This window comes from Thunnus thynnus, chromosome 21 (assembly GCF_963924715.1).
Source record: "Thunnus thynnus chromosome 21, fThuThy2.1, whole genome shotgun sequence".
In the NCBI taxonomy this organism is placed as follows: Eukaryota; Metazoa; Chordata; class Actinopteri; order Scombriformes; family Scombridae; genus Thunnus; species Thunnus thynnus.
Window position 1 is genome coordinate 16,401,505 of NC_089537.1, and position 21,796 is coordinate 16,423,300.

Genomic DNA, 21,796 nt, shown 5'->3' on the forward strand with positions numbered 1-21,796 from the left:
ATACAAATTATCCTGCAAATGCATAACAATGTATGACCGAGATTCAACTCATCCTCTGATCATCACCACAATGAATGGAAGTGGATAAATACAAGACTCTTAATAAGCTGTTTAACAGAGGGGAAAGAGGAAGTAAAACAAGGATTTTAAGCTGAGCCAGTGAAGGTAATGGGTTTTGTCCTCCCTCTCCCCTTCTTCCCGTAAAAACATGCTGAGAGAAGCTGTTTTGTGGTGGGGCCTCTGCTGCTTGCACAGTAGCAATTAAAGAGTCAGATTGGACTCTTTTACTGTAGCAATCAGAAACCTCAGCTTGACTCTGAATATTCACACCAAGGTCACTCCCTAACAACCAAACTAAAGTGCACACATAAAGACATCCCTGTTAGACCCCCACTTCAAACACAGAAGTTATGATGCAGCTTGTTTTGATGTATAAAAATGTAAATCTACTGCAGGCGGACACCACGCTGGTTTACAAGCATCACACTTCAAATAACCTGGTTCCGAGCAAAGACCGCGTACCTCTGTAATCATGTGGGTCGTGCTGCTTAGCATCACTTACAAGTCAAAGTTCACGAAGGAAGAATACTCCAAACAGCTCATATACACAAAAATGCACACATACACAGGATATAGGCCTGCTGAATGGTTCCCATTAATGTAAGACACACTCATTCCACAGAAGAAAACAGCCACAGTCTGTTGTGGTACTATAATTTTGGAAGGAAGCTTCGAGGGTTAGGCACCGTCTCTCTTGAACACACTGAAAAAGACACAGGGTAGAAAAACATGCACTTGGCCCTCGCATACACGCAGAACGGAGTGGAATAATAACATTAAATCTTAGCCACCATGTTCCGGTGGTTTTAGGATTGGATCTGCATTGCTTCTGCTTTCTTTGGAAACAGATGTGATCTGTGAGTCACCCAAGTCCCTCTTGTGAGTAAGAGCTGCCGGCTGACGCCATTTCTACACTAATAAAAAGCCAAACGAGCGTTCTCGAACACACACATGCAAATAAACACACAGAAAATACTGGATCACACATGCAGATGTGCATGCAGGTACACATATTTGCATGGCCACACACAGGCTTGGATAGCAGAGGGCTGTTTGGACACAAAGAACGAGTATCCACTACGTACGAGGCATGTGGCTCTGCACACATATCTACACACACACGGACCCACGCAGGCACACCCACAAAGAAACAAGACACAAACACACACACACAATGCTGCCATGCCACCCAGTTACGCCCCTGCTGCGTATCAATTGTTTGTCCACCTGCAGAGTTATCAGTGATGATGGTTGAATATTAGCCTGAATATGCAAATTATGTTCTTTATCAAGGGTGTTAGTTAACTCATGTAATGTTCAACCATAAAATGAGCATGACTCCATAGGCCTGCTTAACCTATTTCTATTTTAAACACAAATCAATGTACTAGATTCCACTACAGGTCAATCAGAACTGTGCAAAATGTGATAATACTGAAGTTTTAACCACATTTTCTGTTTATTTACTTGCTTTTTCTTGTCACTAAAAGATAGATTGTGCTGTTAAAATCTAACTTCTTTGGCAGAGAATCCTTGTCTCGTTTTGATGATTTAAATCGATTGAGAGACAGTGTAATGTTGATGACACATCTGAGCTTTTATTTCTAGATTTATTTGGGGTAAGTTGTTGGGAATGTCCCATACCATGGACTTTGGTTTGTTGTGTTAAGCAGACAATAGCTCACATCAAAGACTTGGACGTGAGGGGCAGGGACAGCAGAGGCATGTGTTTGTCTGTGAAATGACTTTGTTTTACTACCTTCAACACCTGTCGACACTTAACCATAATCAGAACACTGGATGCTTTCCATTCATCGCATACACATACACCAAGAAACGTTCAATGAGGCGTCCAGAGAAGTACATTTAATTACACAACTGATCTCCATCTTTTATTACACCATGACACCAAATTCAAATATACATAATGAGTACCATCCTCTTCAGTTCAGTGTATGATACAGTTATTTACTGTTTGTCTTAGAGCATATCCAAAAAAAACAAAAAAAACAAAACGAGAACCAAATACCCACTTTAGAAATTAAAAAAACAGTACAATTATCAGAGACACTGCAACACAGAGAGACAAGATGCAACGGACAAGAGAGGGAATAATTATGATCAGTGTTCTCTTCAACTTCACATTGCCAAAATGAATAAACAAAAAAGAAATTCATAAACAGTAGTGATAATGTTCAATGTGTATAAGACTGAATTAAAACAAAAACAAACAAATAGTAAAGTGAAGTGCAAATTTCTTTGGAAGTTGGAATAAAGTATGTTTCTTCTTCATTAAGACATAAATAAGTTATAAAATAGAAGCTATCAAAACAGAAACCAGACAGACCTTGAAGAAATAAAGGCAAGACATTTTTTTTTTTTATAGCTTCAAGTAGGCGATACTTCTGAGCCATACAGACACACTGTACAGAGGCATTCTGAGAGCTGTTTTGTGGTTCAAACCTTCAGTATAATTTCACTCAGACATGCAAGTTAATGCAAACTTTCCTAGAACCCTTTGCTCCAAAATGACGCCCATTAAAAATCCTAAATGAAATCCAGCAGGCCGTGCTCAGAGTTTTCTTTCCAAGACACGAGTGAAGCTCTTCTCTCAAACGTGTTTTGCACTTAAAATTAAATGAAATTCGGTGAAACTTTGAAGTCCAGAAATGTCCAGGAAACGCGTCCCTTTTAAATCACTTTGGGTGAATCTCAATACTGTTCGGTTTCTTCCTCTTGCTCTCTCTCCTCTTTCTGAAATGAAACGTTAACGACACTGATTCATAAAAGCAAATCCCTAGTCCTCGACGAGGCTTTCGTCACGATTAAGAATTAAGGAGAGGATATGAGCAGAGTGGAAAACCTCAGCTTTCACTGCAAAAAACATTGCTGCTCTTTAAATAGCAGGTGGTCCCGCTGTATTGGATGTTTGATATCAAGTCATGACAAAACTGTCAGCAAACCTTCATCTCTTTAACATGAATTAACAATACACTCGATTTTCATCTATGTTAAGCTGAATCAATGCTTTTTCCAGTAAAAATGAAATGCTCCCAAAGGCGGCGCGGGGTCGTCAGTTACTGTAGATGTACAGCGGTCGATCAAGTCAGTGTGTTGCAGCATCACTTCTTTCTCTGGAAGACGTTGGCCAGCATGGCGCCCGAGGTGGTTAGCTGACCCATCTTGCTCAGGAACTTGGTCTTGGCATCCTCACCCACCAAACTGGATGCAATGGACATGGATCTATAGAAAAAAAAAAAACACGACAAAAACAGGCTGAATTTAAAGAAGCAACAAGGTTAACATCTACGGAGTGAAGGACAGCCATAAATAAAAGCACCATAGTATGAAAAAAGATCCTAAATAAGGGGGAATATATTAAGATTTAGGTTATTTTAGCCAACAATCTCTCTGTCGCCCACTTCTTATCACCCATTATCTGTTGACAAGCTTCAGACAGCCTTTACTCCACTTCAGAAGGGAAATGCTGTTTGCCCTCCTGATTTTTACAGTCTAACGGCTCCATCAGTTCCTCTTTTGAGATAGCGAGGAGTCAGACTGAGACAACGGAGCCGTTACTGCCTTCTGCCAAGCTGCTGTATTGCTCAACAGAAGGACAAACAACATGTCTCAGCGCAGGCGGCAATCTAAAATCAATGAATTTTCGGGAGTTCAGACTCCGTGTGCATGATCACATGTCTCCTAGATCATTTCTAGCGTGCGAGAGCCGCTGAGGAATTTGTTAGAAGAATGTTTAATGGCACGAAGGAGACGGAAGGGAGGGAGGAAACCGTTCTGAAGAGATGTGAATGAGCATTAAAAAGTGAGATTTAAAAGACTGGAGCACAAGTTATGTGACGCAAGTTCAAAAGGTCGTTAAGTTGATGTTGAGCAAAAAATATCAGGGTTTGGGTAATATTTCATTAACCAATTAAATGAGGCTTGAAACTTTGGGGGGAAAAAAAATCTACATTCCTCAAGGTCAAAACTTCTTAAAAGATACACGCTATAAAAATAAAGATCCAACTCATCCATTATAGTGAGAGAAGCTGAGGAAAGACTTGACAGACCAAAATGAAAGAGGAACAAAAAAATCTCTCGGCACAAACACAGAGATTTTAACCTCGAGAGTTTAATGGAGGGTTTTGGGGAACACACCCACAATCTGAGCTTATGTGCACACACAAATGCGGAAACACACACACACACACACATACACACACACACTTACATCTCTTTTTTAATGAACCCCAAACACATGTTAACAAGATGAGAGAAACATCTTCTAAAAAGACACCCACAGTGTGGCTGGTGTTCCAGCTCTCTTAGCTTTACCAAAACAACTCCTCTCATTTTTCTGCTCTCTCTTTTTCTGTGAAGATACCCACATAATGAGCGCGGTTACAATACTCCTACATTCTCCTCTCCTCCGGGGAATAAAGCCACAATATAGGCCCACTCCCAGTACTGTTAAAATGACCCCTCTCCTCACAGTAGGACAACTTCTTCCCCCCATCTTGATTCTTTTTTTCTTCTTAACTACCACTTTCAAGCCATCACTTGTTCCTGTCACTGCCTCCCATGCAATAAAAAAAAACAACAAAAAACAATGCTTTGCAAATCATTTCAGAAGCTGTGATGGTGGGAATGGGACCGTGTGTTTGTTCTCACCCTTGTGCATCTGCGATTCCTCTGTTTTCCACCTTGATCTCGCACTCTTTGATCATAGAACTCAGAATCACCTGCAGAGGGAAAGAAAGAGACAGATTTAGCTGAAACATTAGCCTCACAAAGCACAAAATTCAATGCTGTTTGTATGACACTTATATGACTGTCTTTAACTACAGGATTGGTACAAAGCACGTGAGGTTAGCCTAGCTCAGTCCCGACATGACAAAATAAGGGCAGTATTTGTATGTGTTAATGCATGTCAACTCCTGAATGAGACGGTTCACTCAGTTTGGAAAAAGAATTCTCGTATTTGAATGAAGTATGTTGACTTAACAGACAGAATGGATTTGCAGAGAGGAAAACAGTCAGCTGATCGTTAGTCACCTCGGGAAACTGCTCACATGAAATAGATTCTGAGACGCAAATAAATCAAGTAGAGGTGTGTGTATGAGTGTGTCTGAGAATGAGGTAAAGAGTCAGACTGTCTGTCTTTGCTATTACTATGTGAGATCCCCTAGGAGTTAGAGACGCAAAAAAGGAGACAGTCTGGCCGAAGAACGCTGGTGAGATACTGTACTATGTGAGTGAGTGAGTGAGTGAGTGAGTTTGCCCGTCTGTTGATATCATCAGCGTCTGAATATATGCATGAAATTCCCCCTGTGTACGCGTCGAGCGTGGACGCATGTCTGCGTCTGCTGACCTCATGCTCCGGTGAGAGTTGCTCCATGTCGGCCCGGAGACACCTGAGGCCAGGTAGGAAGTGGTTGACCATCACCTCCTCGGAAATGACTGTGCAGGAAGTCAAGGTTGGATGAAAACCTCTCGAACTAAAGCACCTTGCAGCATCACAAATGAACACATTACTGAATGCACGCAGCGAGAAAAGACGTTTACTCGTCACCATCCAGGCTAGCATGCAGGTTTCAGAAAGTGAAATGTGGAGTTAATTTTAAAAACTTATTTTATGATTCCTGACATGTATTCATTTTCATTTTAAAATCATTAAAGTCCCTGTATTGCTATATGGCAAACTCCACCATAGGAGGTTGACACAAACTTTCCAGCTCAACGCTCTTCCTTCAACTAGGACTGCATGTGTTCTGCCACCTGTCACAGCCAGTGAAGCTGTACGGGACACAGAGCGAACGCATCTATATTTTTAGATATGGGAATGTACAATTTCAGAGCTTGTCGCACTGATTACAAGAGAAAAGAGTGCACTGGGAGGTAAAGCCTCTGAGGTTAGGGCTATACCTCCTGGATACTGCTGCACTGTGAAATCACAGCCTGACAAAGATCCACAGAAATGAACCTCAGACCAGCTGTCCTCCGTGTGTGTGTGTGTGTGTGTGTGTGTGCGTGTGTGTGTGTTGGAAGTGGGTGGGGTAGCAGATGAGAGATGGAGTAGAGAGAGGAAAAAGTGTGAGAAAGGAGAAATAGTAAGAGGAGAAAGAAGGCAGAGGTAATGTAAACGTGAGATCCATCCTGGGAACTGTAACCAAGGATTGACGTTGATGTTCAGTTCCTTTCCTCCGCTCTCTCTCTTTCTTTCTCATCCTTTCCTTTGCTTAACCAACCCTGTAATTACTTCTAGCCCCGAAATGGAGGCAGCTTATTTTCCCTTTCTCCTCCTGCCAAATGACAGACAAACTCTGCCAACACACACACTGAACCACACACACTCAGGCACCGGGGCCACGCTGATACACACCATACAGATACACAGGCATGATCAGGAGCACATCTGACCCGTGCAGCTAGCGTCTGAACAGTTATTTTAACAGCCTTCCCTTTGACTCACAGTTATGACAGCTAACCATGAACCCTAGCCAACCCTTGATGTTGATTTCTGGTAAATCATTTGGAAATACATGCAGCAGATACAAAAAGCATGAGTGAGCTGACCTCTCCATAAGGTCAAACTGCTACCAGTATATGGACAACAAATAACAGTCCTCCCATTAAAAGGAAATCCAGGCTGATTAATATCCTGTATGCTAATTCCTATGGACCTTATTAATCATAACCTATAGAAGGATACAGCAGCAGGAGAGGGCGCTGTAGGCCTCGAACAGCTGGGTGGCGATATCAATCCTCTTACTCTCCGTCGCCTGGCTGTTGTTAGCCAGAGCCAGCTTGTGAAGATGTGGCAGCACGACTGGAGAAAAAATTAAAGAGTTTAGACATGGTTTTATTGCGGAGATTAAAAAAAAAATAAATGTCTGTCTTCTACATACACTCATCTCTAAAGCGGGGCTCAGCATTAGGTCCGACCCTTCCAAACGTCCTGATGATCTCCATGTGTAAGGAGTGCTGATCTTGATACTGAGGGTCTTCCAGGAAGGATGCCAGCTGCATTTTGACACGCTCCAGCAGCTACACACACACACATGCACAGACATTTGACAGTAGTTAAAAACGTATTTTTAGATTATTTGATTAAAACACATGAGTCATGTGAACGGTCTGACATGTAGTTTCCTACCTCTTTTTGTGTGACAGTCTCCATGATGGTACCGAAGGCAGGAATAGTGGATATCCTCACAGAGCTAAAAACAGCAGGAAAGCAAGATAATGGTTTCACCATTCATAGCCACTGTGTCTTTTTTTGTTGTTTTTTTTACTAGTTTCTCCATGAGTGCGTCTTTGGCAAAGAATCCGAATGAGTCAAATATTCTCTGTAAAAATTTATCAGGTTCATTTCTACATGTTTGAATCACCAGATGGCCTCATGTTAAGACATCGTTAGGGAGGTACTCATCAGGTTTTCTGATATCATTTTCAGATGTTTTTTTTTTAATAATGCTGGTAACTGTTTTAAATATTGATTGAAGCTATGCATTTTACGCAAACTCTCGATTATAATGGCACATCAAGTTCCCAGTAAGCAGTTATACCGAAACCGCAATGAAATAGGTCTACTTAGGTTAACACATTGTTCAAGGTTTTGTCCAAACAGTGATTACATAGTGATGACATGGCAGTAACCACAGTAATGACTGAAACACGTGTATTGTGCTGCCAAGTTTAAGCTCTGACTTGCTTAAATTATTCCATAAATTTACAATACAAAGAGAGCACCTACACACTGCAGACACAGCTCCTTTTGATTTTATTAAAGACATTTCGACCAACTACAGGTCTTGGTCAGGCCAAACTAACATTATTACATGACCAGAGGCTGTGAAATTCAAAGAAAATATAGATGCCAGCTGCATAAAATGACAAGTTCAATTATATTTGCCAACAGCCGCAAGTTGGGAAGACTGTGAGAGTTGACTTTGCTTTTTAACTGGTAGGCTCGGTATTTATTGTCCTAGTATCTGATTCCATGATGACAAGCAAAAATAGCAAAAATTTGCAATAGATATTTGACCAAGATATATATCTGTCTGCCTTTTTTTCTACTTTATAACTTCATTAACAGTTGAGTACTGTATAACTCTTGACAATCCCCCAAAATAAAAGAGATTACTTACTCTTCAAAGGGATCATTTACTTTTCAAATTCATGATCGTCAAGGCACAGCAAATCAAAAAATAATGCAAAACACGATGATGCGTATTAGAAATATCTGACTGGTATGAACTGCGGTAAGCAAGGTTAATGGGTGATGTTAGATAATCATTCCACTGTCAGTAGGAGCAGGAAAGATCGAAAGATACACATGGGCCATCTTGGAATTTGGAGATTAAAAATCAATTTCTCATTCTAACTCTAAGCATTCATTCTTACTCCACAGATTGTGGTCCTCATGCTAAAATTAATCAAGGCAACCCCCCCCCCCCCCTCCTCTTCCCCCCAGAACACATGTTAAGATTTAAAAATCAATATAAGTTGAGTCTACAAGTGTGTGCCCATTAGCATGTGTATTTCAATACAGAGACTGATGAGGTGAAAAGGGCTGCATTCCAACAGTGTTGCTGCTACTTTCATCATCTTGTCTTACAACAGACATGAGGGCTGGATATACACTAGCAGATCAAAGAGGTTTTCTCTGAATAACTGTCAAAGCATGGCTACAAGTCTGTCCCCTGTTCACACTGCAATGAAAAGCATAAAATGTGTGACACGAGGAAAGATTTAAGTACTCATCCAATTTCAAATGTTTAGCCAATCATTATGGCTCACTAGCTCCAGATGAGTGGATATTGAAGACAGGATACAGGAAGAGACACGAATGACTACAGGCTCTTACTTCCCCTTCCACTGGATTTTTGTGGTTGTTGAGGAAGCTGCCACATCAGCTAGATATTCACACAGGATTTTTTTAATACCCATTCTAGCTCAGTGAGGTAGATTTTTAAAAAGACGCTGCTGGACACTGTAAGGATGCAGCCCACAAAATGACAATGTTCACAGAAAAGGTTTTCTTGTGTTGATTGACTCACAATTCAGGCCCACTGCACAGAGTTATAAGGGCCGGAGCCGCCCGGCGATCTACTAATGCTTCACTCATGCCTCGGAGAACCAACTGCAAACCCACCACACAGCAGGATGAGAGAGAGGGAGAGGCAGGGTGGGAGGAGGTATAGACAGACAAGAGACAGGAGGAGAGCGGGAAAGAGAGAGGAGAAAGATCGAGGAAAAGACAGAAAGATAGAGAGAGGGGGGGATGATGTAGAAGAGAGAGAGAGAGAGGAAAAAAATAGAGTGACAGGAAAAACGGAGAAAGTCGGGGTGAAAACCAACCGCTGGTTGACGGGTTGGTGAGGAGGAGGAGGAGGAGGAGGAGGGGCCCTGCTTCAACGGAGTGGGGTGGGGAGGAAGAGGAGGAGGGGGACGGGTTACGGATGAGCATGCTGGGGGTTGTGTTATTGCCGCATGCAGGCAATGTGCACGCACAGATTTGGCAGAAGACGCAACATGAGTGAATAACGGTTAGTGTTGCAGACTGATGATGAGGCGACGAGAGCTGGCATGAATTATTGTTGCAGATTGATGATGCAGACATGCATATTGTTAGTGTTAACAGTGGTTACGCTGATGAACCACCTCACGGCCAAGCCAGATCCTATACAGGAGCAACTTCCACACAACCACTGACGACTAAGCCTTTTGGTTATGACTGTAATAAAGGCAGAGAACAAAATGAAGCATAAAGCAATCTTAGAAATTTAGCCGGAGAACCTGAAGAACATAAAATTGTAAAATTAAATCATTATCACGATATTATTATACATTATTTTAGAGTTACGTTGAATTTGCTCCTGGCAGTCACAGACTTGTTCCAGTGTGATAGTTCTCAGGCGGCAAAGAGAAGGGGGGAGAGAGACGCGGCGCAGTTTATTGTTGGTGTTCCACTTACATTTCGGGGTCGGAAGACAGTGTGATGAGAGCCGGCACCACTCTCTGAGCTACCAGCGTCTCATTCACCCCCTTCACCAGCAGCTGATCGGATTGGACAGAGCCAGCCGTGATGTCACAGAGGTGGGCGGGGCATTGGGACAAGAGCGAGCAACACCGCCAATAGATAGAGAGAAAAGAAAGAAAGAAAGAAAGAAAGGAAAAAAAAAAAAAGCAAAACAGAAAGGGGAGGGAAAAAGAAAAAAAACAAACACAAAAAAAGATAGGAAGAAAGTGATATACAATGACAAGAACTATAGCTGCAAGGCACGGAACGGCACTGCATGTATCAAGCGTGTGTACACACACATTCACGCACACACATAACACACATACACACACACACGCACACACACACACACACATGCACACGCAGGTATGCAGAAGAAATGGCAAAGCCAACAATGCTAAAAACTGCACAAATACCGTTACAGTAAGGTGAGCATAAAGCTGTGGGCTCTTTCCACAGACTCCAGGTCAGATTATGATTTCATCCACTTTAAAAATCAATAAAATAACTGATAGTATGCTAATCTGATCTGGGAACTGTGGTAGAAGACCACATTTAAACCCACAGTTTTGACAATGGTGGACAGCTAAACACTATGGAATGGTGACAGTGAGGTGTGTGGGGAAAGTACTTCACAGTAAAGGAACAGGGGGGAAACATGGATACAGCCTACCACTCCTCCTCCCCCAAAGTTTAGGTCATTCATAGGCCTGGTTCCACTGTTACACATATATTCTCATCTCAACGTTTGACTTGAACGTGTTCACAGATCTCAAAGGACAGGGAGGTGTGATTTATTGTGGTTGTTTCCCATGGCTTAGGCCAGGAATTTTACCTTGGGAAACTGGTTTAAAAGGGGATGCAATCAGTGGAACAAAATAGGGAGAAAACAGGGAAATGGCAGTCTCCCTTTAAAAACACTGTTAGTATTATATTTCCACAAGACCTGAAAAACTGAAAAAACGAAAAAAAAAACGTTCATGAGAAAACATTTCTGATTCAATTACACTTTCCAACAACACTGAAAAGGATCAGACCTTGAACTCTTTTGACTACACTTTCAGGTTGCTGACTTTGGCCTTTCTCTGACATGCTGCAGATATTTATGTAGTCGGTTTTGAGACCAGCGCACAGTGAAATGTCTGGTGTAAACACTAGGAGGGTCTAGTCGTACAGTTGGAACCAGGGCGCTGATTAGTGCTACAGGGGTTCTAGGAGTCTTTACTCACACTTGTAGAACAGAGCAGCTAAACATTAAATGCATGTTAAACAGCAGCAATAGCAAGCAGAGCTGGCACATGTACAGCAAAAAGGTTAATATGATGAATCTATAATATACTGCAAAATTATGTATGATTGCACAAGACAAGTTTAACTCATAATAAGGCCATGATTAAATAATTACAAATAATCAAAATATAGAAAAAATTAATTACTATTTCATCTATATTTGTGCAGCCATGTTATATTCTACTGGTAAACAATTTGCAGTAAAGTAACATTTCTTTTTGTCATTTATTCTTATGTCTTAACACAATTTTTAAAAAGAACAATTTTGTCAACAATGGCACATTTTAGGTAGCATTAATGTAAATTATGTCTGATCAAAAAATCTAAGAATCTGTGATTAGGTCAACACAGTGTCTGAGTGAGTGTGTGTGTGTGTGTGTTTTTTTTGTACCTCAAACATCCTTGCTGCAGTACACCGCACCAGCGCAGAGGTATGAACTACACCGTACCACAGAACAGTCAGCAACAATTCGTGGTACACTGGGTTGGCACTGAAAAGAGAGAGAGGAAAAAAAAAAAAAAAAAAGTCAAAAAAAAAAAAAAGTCTGCATTTTGGGGACTGATAGCTGATTTTCTAATCGTGATTCAATTTTGTGATCGACAAACCTGTCAACATACAGTGAGTCATATTTTTAAAAGAGGTGATTTTTTTGTGTCACAAGCCATAAGGGGGTCAATTTGTGTGTGTGTGTGTGTGTGTGTGTGTGTCTCACCCGAGCTCCACAAAGGAGGCCTTTAGGCTGTCCAAAGGTGCATGAGACAGGGACAGCGTTGTCATAACATCCTCCAGGAAACCCACTAACAACTTTCGATCCTCCTCCTGCAACAGACGGATGTGTACATCAGTAACATCATGCGGACATGAATATATAGTGAAAAGGTTAAAAATTAAATCTGGCATTTGAATATGTAAACATGTGTGTTATTTTCTACAAATCAGTCGGGCTGCAGTTGAAACAAGTGAGTAATCAGGCTGTCCTAAATATCTTATATTGACATTTTGCGTTGAAGGTTAACACAGCGCTCCTGCGCTCCACTTTGTTTTGCAAGTGTCACATCATTTTGTGAACCTACATTAAAAACAAAAACATGTGGCTGCTTGGTGTGTTTTGTGTTTCACACTTGACTAAACTCTGTAACCACTGACTTCACAGTTTATCTCATGATCTTGCTTTCAATTTGACAAGCATACATTAGCTGAATGTGTCGCATTGTATTTTCTATTATGTGTCCTTTGTGGGTTTTTTTTTTTGCTTTGTACTGTTTGTTATTGTGCTGTTATATGTTTTAATTGTGACCTGCTGAGCTATAAGCTAACTCTGGTACAGTACATCAAATGGTAACATTTATGTTTAACACTGTTCATGGTTCCAATAAGTAAATAAATAAATACTATAACACAAGAGAGAACAAGGGTAATTTCTAAGTATATAAAAAAAACAATCAACTATACAGAGGAAATAACTTAAATGACTTATCGATATAGATCTTATCATACAAGGCACTTGACTAGTTACCTGGTTATAACATGTCAGCACTCCAGTCGCATAGATGGGGACTGTGGCTTTGGTGAGAATACCGTTCCCTGCTGAGGCATCTGACACGGATGAAAACAACACCAAGTAGGTCAAAAGAAATGTTACATCGAAAATCCAGCTGCAAACATTAACATGTTGCTGTGTCAAGCCATGACCTTTCTTTCTTGCGGTTGCATTGTATTATAGTCTTTCGATGCTGCTGATTAATTGCAGCAACACATATTGTCATCTTCACCTTTTCTGAGATTGACATTTTCCTCTATGCACAACTATGAGTCAAGATGCTACACTCACACTCTTCTCACTCTGTGTTTATCCTATTAATATCATGTGAATTATCATCAGTTTTCATCAATAATTAAAATATGACAAGATACAATAGAACATAACAGGATACAGTTTATCAAACTGTGCTCAGCATTTGATAACATGACTCTGTCTGCAACAATGTGTCAACCGCATTCATTAAATCATTGCGGTTTTACAAAAACCTACTGGATAGGACGATTGCATTGTAAGGTCACAATGACCTAAACACAGACTGGACCTCAACACTAAACACATTTCATAAATGACCACAATACCAAAGCTAAATCACTTGGCAGCCAGCTGAGACCAAGCATGTCCTATAACTACAGAAACATGTCCGGAATGAAAAGAAAAAAGAGGGGAACACCCATAACTGACTCCAAATAACTTGTTTACATCAACAGCGTCTTTGTCTGAATTCCACCTTCCAACACTCTCTTCAGAGAGCTGAGAAAATCTTGCAACACATGCACATATTTGTGTAGTTTTGATCTGCACTCACCAACATTCTCTTCAGATAGTCTGAGAATCTCTTGGAACTGTGGTTTAACCTGAAAGGTCAAGAGGATAAACAAAATTATTTATAAATGCCTTTGACATTCACTGTAAGGTGCTATTTTAAGCATCTAATACTTCAGATGGGTTTTTGATGAGAGCCTTAACAAGGTCACAGAGAGAAAATGTGGTTACAACCACTGCTCTTGGACTCAACAATTAACGCCTGATAAACACAAAGTCCACTCTGTGTTCTACTGTTGAGAATAAAGTAGCAACAGCTGTGTGGGGGCGTAGTATCGCAAAACTTAATTTACATATTTGTCATCTCAGGAGCAAAAGGTCGAGCAATGCTTTGTGAGACTTTTGGTGATATTTTTTGTTCTATTGTGGGACTTTTTCAGGGCACTACATAATGTATACATTTAACATAAATTTCAAAGGCTGAAATTGGAGCAAAAGGAATATGGTGCACTTGTAAACAGGGATTAAATGTTTGGATATTCGGGTGGAGGGGTGGGGCTGAGATTAACTGAAGTGAGAGAGACTACTCCAACTCTAAGAACACATGTCTATCTAAGAACCAAAGTTGCTGGTTTTGGCTTTACCTTAGTGTTGGTGAAGATCTTGCCAAAGGTGCGACAGAACCTCCAGAAGAAGCGAGAGAACTCATGGACGCAGGTTGATGATGTCACGTTGATGCGACCTACGATCTCTATGAGCTGCGGAAGCCTGGAGACAGATTATACATGTCGAAATCAGCTTATGTGCATGTTTGTTTACATTTTTTTTACTATGTACAAAGCTTTTTGTTTGAATTGTGTATACATGTGTGCATCTTTTTCCATGCATATTGTAACTGTTTATTTATGGGTGTGTGTTTTCTCACAGTTGGTTGACAACCCATAACAGGCTCTCCCAGCCGGTGGTTCCTTCATGCTCTAGCTGGTGGTCGTAGAGTAGCAGGAGGGCACTCAGCATCTCCCTGCTGCCTATGATGGTCGCCACATCCTGGAGGGGAGAAGCTGGCCTGGGGAACCGGGTCACTGCGGGGACAAAGACACATCATCAGAATGAGTGAATCTCTTCTAATGGTGACTTTTGTGTGTATGTACTTGTCCTACCTTCTATTGCCGGTATGTCTCCATGGAGTTTGGCTCTGCTGGTGAAGGGTGCGTTCTGCAGCACCACAGCAAATAGAGGAGGGATGAGAGACTGCAGGGCTGACAGGAACACGTGAAGCTTGTGTTCATCCAGACCATGTTCTCCTTGCTACAAAAAGGTAGGAACAGAGGAGAAAGCGATGATGACAGCGGAAGTGAAGTACTCCAAGATACGGGCCCGGAAATGACGGGCATGCGCACGTACATGTATGTAAAGAGAACGAACACTTACCAGAAGTAGCTTCTCTATGCGTGCCAAAAGAGAAGGGATTAGTGCAGTGTGCAGGGTGCCCAATTCTGTGGTCCAGGCAGCAAAGGCAGGGATGAAGACCTGATGGACTGCGCTGACCACCCGCTCTGATGGGTCCCCAAGTGACAACAGCATCAGCTCAAAACCCTGACACACACATGCACAAAAGAAAGGTGTAAAAACTTACCCGCTAGCTTGTAGAGAAACAGCGATATTAAACCCACGGTTATTTAACTGTAATTTCCACATGGTTGTTGCAACACGGTTTCACAAGCGAGAACGATTCTTGCAAAATGCTGCAGCAATAATAACACCTACATGCAAGCTGGTAGCTGTTTGTGGCACATTTACTTGAAAAGTAAGAGTGAAAGTAGTGTTTGCGTTAGCAAATTCTGACACATTTTCTACTCTAAAAATACATACCTGGGAGTATTTGTCAGGGTCATCTATGTAACCCATAATAATACCCAGACTCTTGACCACAGCCTCTCTGACCATGTCAGCCTTATCCTCAGCGAGCATCTGCTGCAACATGGACAAAACCAGGGAGCTACGAATCTCCTTCTGTAGAGACAGAATGGAAGAAATAGAGGCAGAGACTTAATCTAGATTGCATTCATCTATACACACACATGCACAGCCCTTTTTAATTCTGTATAACAATCCTCTTACAGGCAGGTATGGTGCTAAGGCTCCACAGGATTCCGCCACCAACAATCTCCTCTCTGGATATTTGTGGTTAATCTGCAGAGAAATACAACACAATTTAAGAGGAAGAAATGTTGAAAGAAAGAGAGGAACATAAATTGAAAGGAGGACAGAGACAGACAGGAGGGCAGCCACCATGGAATGGAAACAACTCGAGTATCATCAACATGCTGACCCTGTGGAAACCGCTATTTGTCTTTCTAGACAGATTCTCAGCCTCTAAACTGCTGGCAGCTGTTGTTGCCATGGCAGCGGATTTTGTTTATCAAAAAATGTGTTGCATAAGGTGACACAGGTGGCAATGAAAACAAAACCGCTATCACATAAGTCAGGGACACAGTGAAAGTGTCGACAGTGATTTTCAGAATCAGAACATGTGATTACAACAACACTCAATGGTACGCTCACTAAAAGAAAGAGGCACCTGCATTTCTAATATCATGCACCATAAAGTAGAAATACAGTGTCACAGAAAGATTTGGTAAGTGACATAATGTCACATCGTATCTTTCTTGCCATGAAAATTACTGCAATCAGAGATTGCATTTGAATTGTACTCATTAAATCTGAATTTGTCATGCTGATACTTAAATAAAAGAGCATGAATTAATAAATGCACAAGCTGAATTTGTAATTATGTGATTAAATATTAATATACAGCACTGTCTTGTTCTCTTGTGATACACTATCTACTGATTGATAATGTGTCTCAATTGAAAAGCAATCATTAACTTTTGTCTGAGATGTCGGAGATAGTCGGCAGCACAAATCTGTTGTAGCACATAGGTTGGTCAACGACTGATTTTCATTTTGGAGCAGGTGTGGGTGAAGTAATGCAGAAATATTCAATAACTCAGGCCATCTGCGGTGTATGTACTGTACCTGTTCCCAGCACTGAGGAAGAAGTTCAGCCTCGACACGTGTGGGACCCACATGCCTCGCAAACGCAACACACCCCGTCAAGATCATTTGTCTTTGGAAACACACACACAGAAACATATGAGAACAAAGTGCTGCATAAACTCATAGTTTCACTCTGTATCTTTGATGTCTCAGTTAAAAGGTCGACCAGTCAGCATAGTTAATTATATGCATGTTAAACGGTCTACACACACCTCTGCTCATCATCTGGTCTCTTGATTAGGTTAAAGAGGATGTGGAGGAGCTGGTCTCTTTCTTTAGGCTCTGGGTGAAGGCAGGCAGTACACAGGATGAGAGGAATCAACTCCTGACCGAGAAAAAGAGACAGATAGACAAGTTGCATCAGTTCAGATGATTTTGCAAAAGTAGCGTGAGGTTACAACACACAGGGAAAGGATGGTCGTAGCAGTCAAGCAGGCCAGGAAGTCTATGGAGTAGCGGGGACGGCAGTGGGGGGAGAGGGCTTTTATTAAAAAGAGGAGAGAAAATGGGAAAAAAAACACAGCGGGTCAACACTGAAACCAACAGGAGTCCGTCAACACCGGTGAAAACATGCTTACCTTTTAATACCTTGTTGGTGTTATTCCTTGACTTATTTGGTTCTAGTCACATACACACAATTAGAGCCACATACTTAAATTAAAATAGAAATTAAAATCATGCATGTGCACGCCCAGACACACCAGGGCACAGCTGCATATAGACAGACACACATGTACATAATGCACTAGTCCCCTTGCAAAAACACAGCTCTATCCCAGAGTTCAGACAGAGTTCATGGACCTTCCAGCCAGAGGGGAGAGCTCTCAGCTGCCCTTGATACAGGGCTTCCATGGCCAAATTGTGGTCAGCCCTACATTCCCGCCACACACACCCAAATTAGAGAGTGCATACAGAGTTAAAAATATGTTTTTTTTTTCCAAACTCTATTTTTTTCCAGGAAGATATGATATTTTCCTGTCAAGTGCTGGACGAACAAGCAAAACCCCAACACTGGATGGACAGATGGACCTGACAGAGAGACTTTGGGTAAAGATAGGCTGTAATGAGTCACTCGCTCAACACTGGCCCAATCCTCTGAAGTAAGTGCCATGGTTATTTTTTAAAAAGTAAAAATATCACATTTAAGTATCAGATGGTCATTTTAAGTGGTTACATGAGTAGTTCACTTTGGGTGAAGTCAGTTCAAGCGTCAAAAAAGCTGCAAAAACCTGAAAATTAACTAAGCTCAGCCAAATGTAACTGTCACATTCAATAATCATCTACCCTGACCTCTGAAAATGCTAAACATCTTCAAAAGAGACATTTCTGGAAACTCAACAGTACTGGCCTGATAAAACAAATAAATGAATTCATAGAGAGCACACATCTAAAAGGCCAGAACCCACGCTGACCGTGTTCTATTTCTGTGTGAACTTCTGATGTGAAGACTTCTTCAGGAGGTTAAGCATCTGACCAGTGCTGGGTAAACATTGTGGGCAGGTAGAGTGGACAGCTCGACGCCAGGACCCAGAGGCCCGGGGTCCTGATGCTTTATTTCAAAGAGCAGAGCTCCTGCACTTTTCTGCACAAGGGTCACCATGTGAAAGTGTCTGCATCCATATCAAGAACTATTTTGTTGATTTTGATGTCCTACATTGCAATTCCACCATATGAATATTTAATAATTAATTTATTATGAACATTTTGTTTGTTAGTAAAAGTTATAAAACTTTGTTTTCTGTTTTGACACACAGATAATCAAATGGAATGCATAAGTCCCCCGTGGGTGTCTATTTTTTCAGTCTTTTTCCTAGTATTTGTTATCCACACTGACTCTCTATTGCATTGTTAGAGAAACCAGAGACCAAGTACAAAACATTCACAACAGAATATAAAGCTATGTGGACATTTTGTTTTTTTCTTCTTCAAATTACCAGGGAGAAACAAATGTGTTACATTCAAGGATCTGGGCTTTTATAATACCTTAAAGCATAAAGTCTTCTTATTATTTATCTCTGAAAGGTTTGTGTCTAATTGCTTCATTCAAATTTAAACTTTTCAAAACATAAAAAAAAAAAGTTTATCTGACCAGTAGAAAAAGGAAGTCAGTCATTACGGCTTATATTTACTCTCTTTATAGTTATACCACTTCCAAAGCCTTAACACCCCCCACCCCTCTTTACTGTATATTGACTGTAATTAAGAACAAAATTATGTATGAAATGACCACAAATAAAGCTTTTTTCACCAAAAGAAAAGAAAAATACAAACAAAGCAGAGCTATACAAACAATACACTTCACATTGAGCAACAGTGCAGCAGGGTACTGAAGGAATAGTCTAATGATTTACAGTGTCTGATAATACAGCCAGGTGGCAGGCAGAGCTTCAATACATCATTCCGCCGTTTCAAGTCAAACACCTTTTGTTCTTAAGTGGGTGGCACAATCAAACAACTGAAGGTGTGTCTCCAGGCTTGCGGGGGTTAGAGAACTTGCAAGATGAAAATGGGAGCAGCTGCGCGTATTTATGTACTGTATGTCATGGCTAGTGGATATAACGGACATTGTACAAAGTCCACACCACTCAAGTAGGACCCCGAGGGCTCAATACTCTGCTGTTTTTTTCTTATTTTTTTTTTGCCACTCTTGCCTTCAGTTTGTTTTTCTTGATTTTGCAAAGAGATTAAGTTCTCCATAACTGTTTGTGGTTGATCAGAACACCATAACCATGGCGATATGCAAAGCAGCCAGGCTGAGAACTACCCCAACCAGACTAACCTCTTTCAATACACTTTTTTTCTTGATTTCTTATCAAGTTTAAACACTGGGTGCAAAATTCAAGTGCACAGTATTTGTATACACACGGACACACATAGACACAAATTGCATGCGGTCAGTTATGTGTAAACAGAGCACCAGGTGTCTCTGCATAATAGCTGGTAATATTTTGTTATTGCCTAATATACTCTCTAATCTGCTTCCTTCATTCCTAAGAAGAAATTTACATTCAACTTACATTAAAACATACACAAACATCCCCCACATATCAAATACTTAAAATACAAATTTGTTTGGTTTAATTATTAAAATACATCATGAAGCTACTTGTAAATACGTTGCTAAAAATGTTATCAGATTAATTAAAATCACTCCAAACTTGCAGCCATTAAGGCAATGATTAGAGCTGCAGCCACTGAAACAGATGGGGAACCAATTAGAAAAAGGATAGAGTAAGGATACACTGGGTTTAAGAGACATACAGTACATAACCCACCTAAGGCTAAAACTGCATATCTTAGGTCTTTGTTTCTCAGTGCTTCGTTAGCTAGGAATGAATTTCCATATTTTCTTTCATGACAATGCTAGATAACATAACAATAGTTAGACGGAGCTATTGCTCTTTAAAAAAATTAATAACTCTGGTAAGTCAGTGCCTAAGTTACAGCAGTTGTAACCAACAGGAGCTGGGCATTAGTTACATATCATTGGTCTGGTTACGTGAGAACCATGCAGATGAGTGCGTGAAAGACTCACCTGGCAAAGATGCGCAACCATTCTCTAGAGGAGAGGCATGCATGAGAGTGAGAGAATGAGTGAGACTAAAAGAGAAGAATAAAAATAAAACCAGTGAAGGCAAAAGGACAGCAAACGTGAGTGTGGGGGGGGGGGGCAAAACACTAGAGGAGATGATGACACCGGTGGAAACAAACGCCATCATGAAAGAAGGTGAAATTTTCAATCAATAGATAGACACAAGTCAGCTGGGTATTTGCAGGTTACAAAAGCCCCATGTTTACTCTTGTTAGCGCTGCAAATCTCTTAATCAGCTCTCAGCTGGCAGAAGATGCAGTCAAATCTGCAAAGGGCCACAAGATAAAGGTGATAAGTGTTGCATTAGCAATTGAAGTTTGAGGCATTAGCATGATTATCATAAACAAATCAGCGATCACACACATTAGGGCGCTGCCGAGAATACTGACAGCCTCTACAATGTGTGGAACACTACATTGCAATTTAGTTGAATTTTGGGAATGTCTTGTGGCACAAACCAAGATGAGGGTGGCGTTCTTTCAAAGCAAACAGAACCAAATCTTTCTCACAATAGTAGATGGTGTGAATCATCAGCAGAAAAATTACTTCAATATGTTTATGCTGCTCAGAAAAGCTACTAAGAAAACTTCTGCCTGAAGCTACAGCATCCAATGTTTTATGAGATTTGTGAAAAATGAAGAATCTGGCACTAAACTGAAACATGAATGACATAATATATCTTAACCATTACCTAATTTTTAAGGCGTCACTGATAAAAATGCTACACATAACACCTTAAGAATTTCCGCCCTGCTTAGCCTTGCTGCTGTGTGTGTATCTATTGGACAGTAAGAGGAACCTGTGATAATGACAATAATGAAAGGGGGTACATAGAGGAGAAGAAGATGAGCAAGAGAAGCAGCTGAACAGGATTTACCTCTCGTTTAGCGAGGAGGACATTGGGGACGATGTGAGGGAGGCAGCGGCCCAGCATTAACATCACGCTCTCCTCGCTGTCTGCTATACGAGACACCTGAAAACGAGAGGGGCGTTACACTGTTTATGTTGTCATAAGTGTTTGTTTGTATGTCTGCATTAAAGTGTGTAAAGTGTGTTTGTGTGTGTGTGCTGACCTCTGCTCCCAGGCGGCTATCAGAGCACATTCTGCAGAAGGACAGCAGGGCTTGCTGGAAGGCTGGGGATAACTTCCTGGGATAGGGCAAATAACCAAAAACAGTTAGTGGAGTCTGCACCACTTGATCTGTGCTCCGCAAGAACTCTGGAGATTTCACTGACCACTGAATGATTTGAGGATTGGACTGGACCACCCTTCCAGAGAGCTTAGTGCTACCACTCTCCCATGTCAAGACTGTGTATGTCAGTGGGAAAAAAAAAAAAAATCTATAGATAGATAAAGTTTAGCCACAAGACATTACAGCGGCACTTAAATCTGAGTGATATATGTGAGGATATGAATGAAACACAGTATTCCTTTGACCAGATGATTCACCAGTTGATGCA

The 21,796-nt window shown here is 41.0% G+C and overlaps 1 protein-coding gene across 5 annotated transcripts in view; it reads right to left on the reverse strand.

Moving 5' to 3' along the window:
- Nucleotides 1–1,911: 1,911 nt before the first annotated feature.
- The window catches only part of relch (RAB11 binding and LisH domain, coiled-coil and HEAT repeat containing), a 34,683-nt gene continuing 14,798 nt past the window's right edge, over nt 1,912–21,796 (reverse strand). Inside the window, exons 10-31 of one of the 5 annotated variants that reach the window (XM_067578749.1) lie at nt 21,409–21,484; nt 21,213–21,308; nt 20,279–20,302; nt 16,956–17,068; nt 16,723–16,813; nt 15,805–15,876; nt 15,556–15,696; nt 15,115–15,279; nt 14,844–14,991; nt 14,609–14,765; nt 14,328–14,451; nt 13,727–13,775; nt 12,895–12,974; nt 12,091–12,197; nt 11,769–11,868; nt 9,123–9,205; nt 7,217–7,280; nt 6,969–7,107; nt 6,773–6,889; nt 5,432–5,520; nt 4,732–4,802; nt 1,912–3,303 (exon numbers count right to left, since the gene is read on the reverse strand). In XM_067578749.1, coding sequence (XP_067434850.1) covers nt 3,183–3,303; nt 4,732–4,802; nt 5,432–5,520; nt 6,773–6,889; nt 6,969–7,107; nt 7,217–7,280; nt 9,123–9,205; nt 11,769–11,868; nt 12,091–12,197; nt 12,895–12,974; nt 13,727–13,775; nt 14,328–14,451; nt 14,609–14,765; nt 14,844–14,991; nt 15,115–15,279; nt 15,556–15,696; nt 15,805–15,876; nt 16,723–16,813; nt 16,956–17,068; nt 20,279–20,302; nt 21,213–21,308; nt 21,409–21,484 — 2,227 coding nt within the window. In that variant the 3' untranslated portion in view covers nt 1,912–3,182. Of the gene's footprint in view, nt 3,304–4,731; nt 4,803–5,431; nt 5,521–6,772; nt 6,890–6,968; nt 7,108–7,216; nt 7,281–9,122; nt 9,206–10,039; nt 10,123–11,768; nt 11,869–12,090; nt 12,198–12,894; nt 12,975–13,726; nt 13,776–14,327; nt 14,452–14,608; nt 14,766–14,843; nt 14,992–15,114; nt 15,280–15,555; nt 15,697–15,804; nt 15,877–16,722; nt 16,814–16,955; nt 17,069–20,278; nt 20,303–21,212; nt 21,309–21,408; nt 21,485–21,796 lie in introns of those variants that run through there. The other 4 variants (XM_067578748.1, XM_067578751.1, XM_067578750.1 and 1 more) reach the window with 4 other exon arrangements.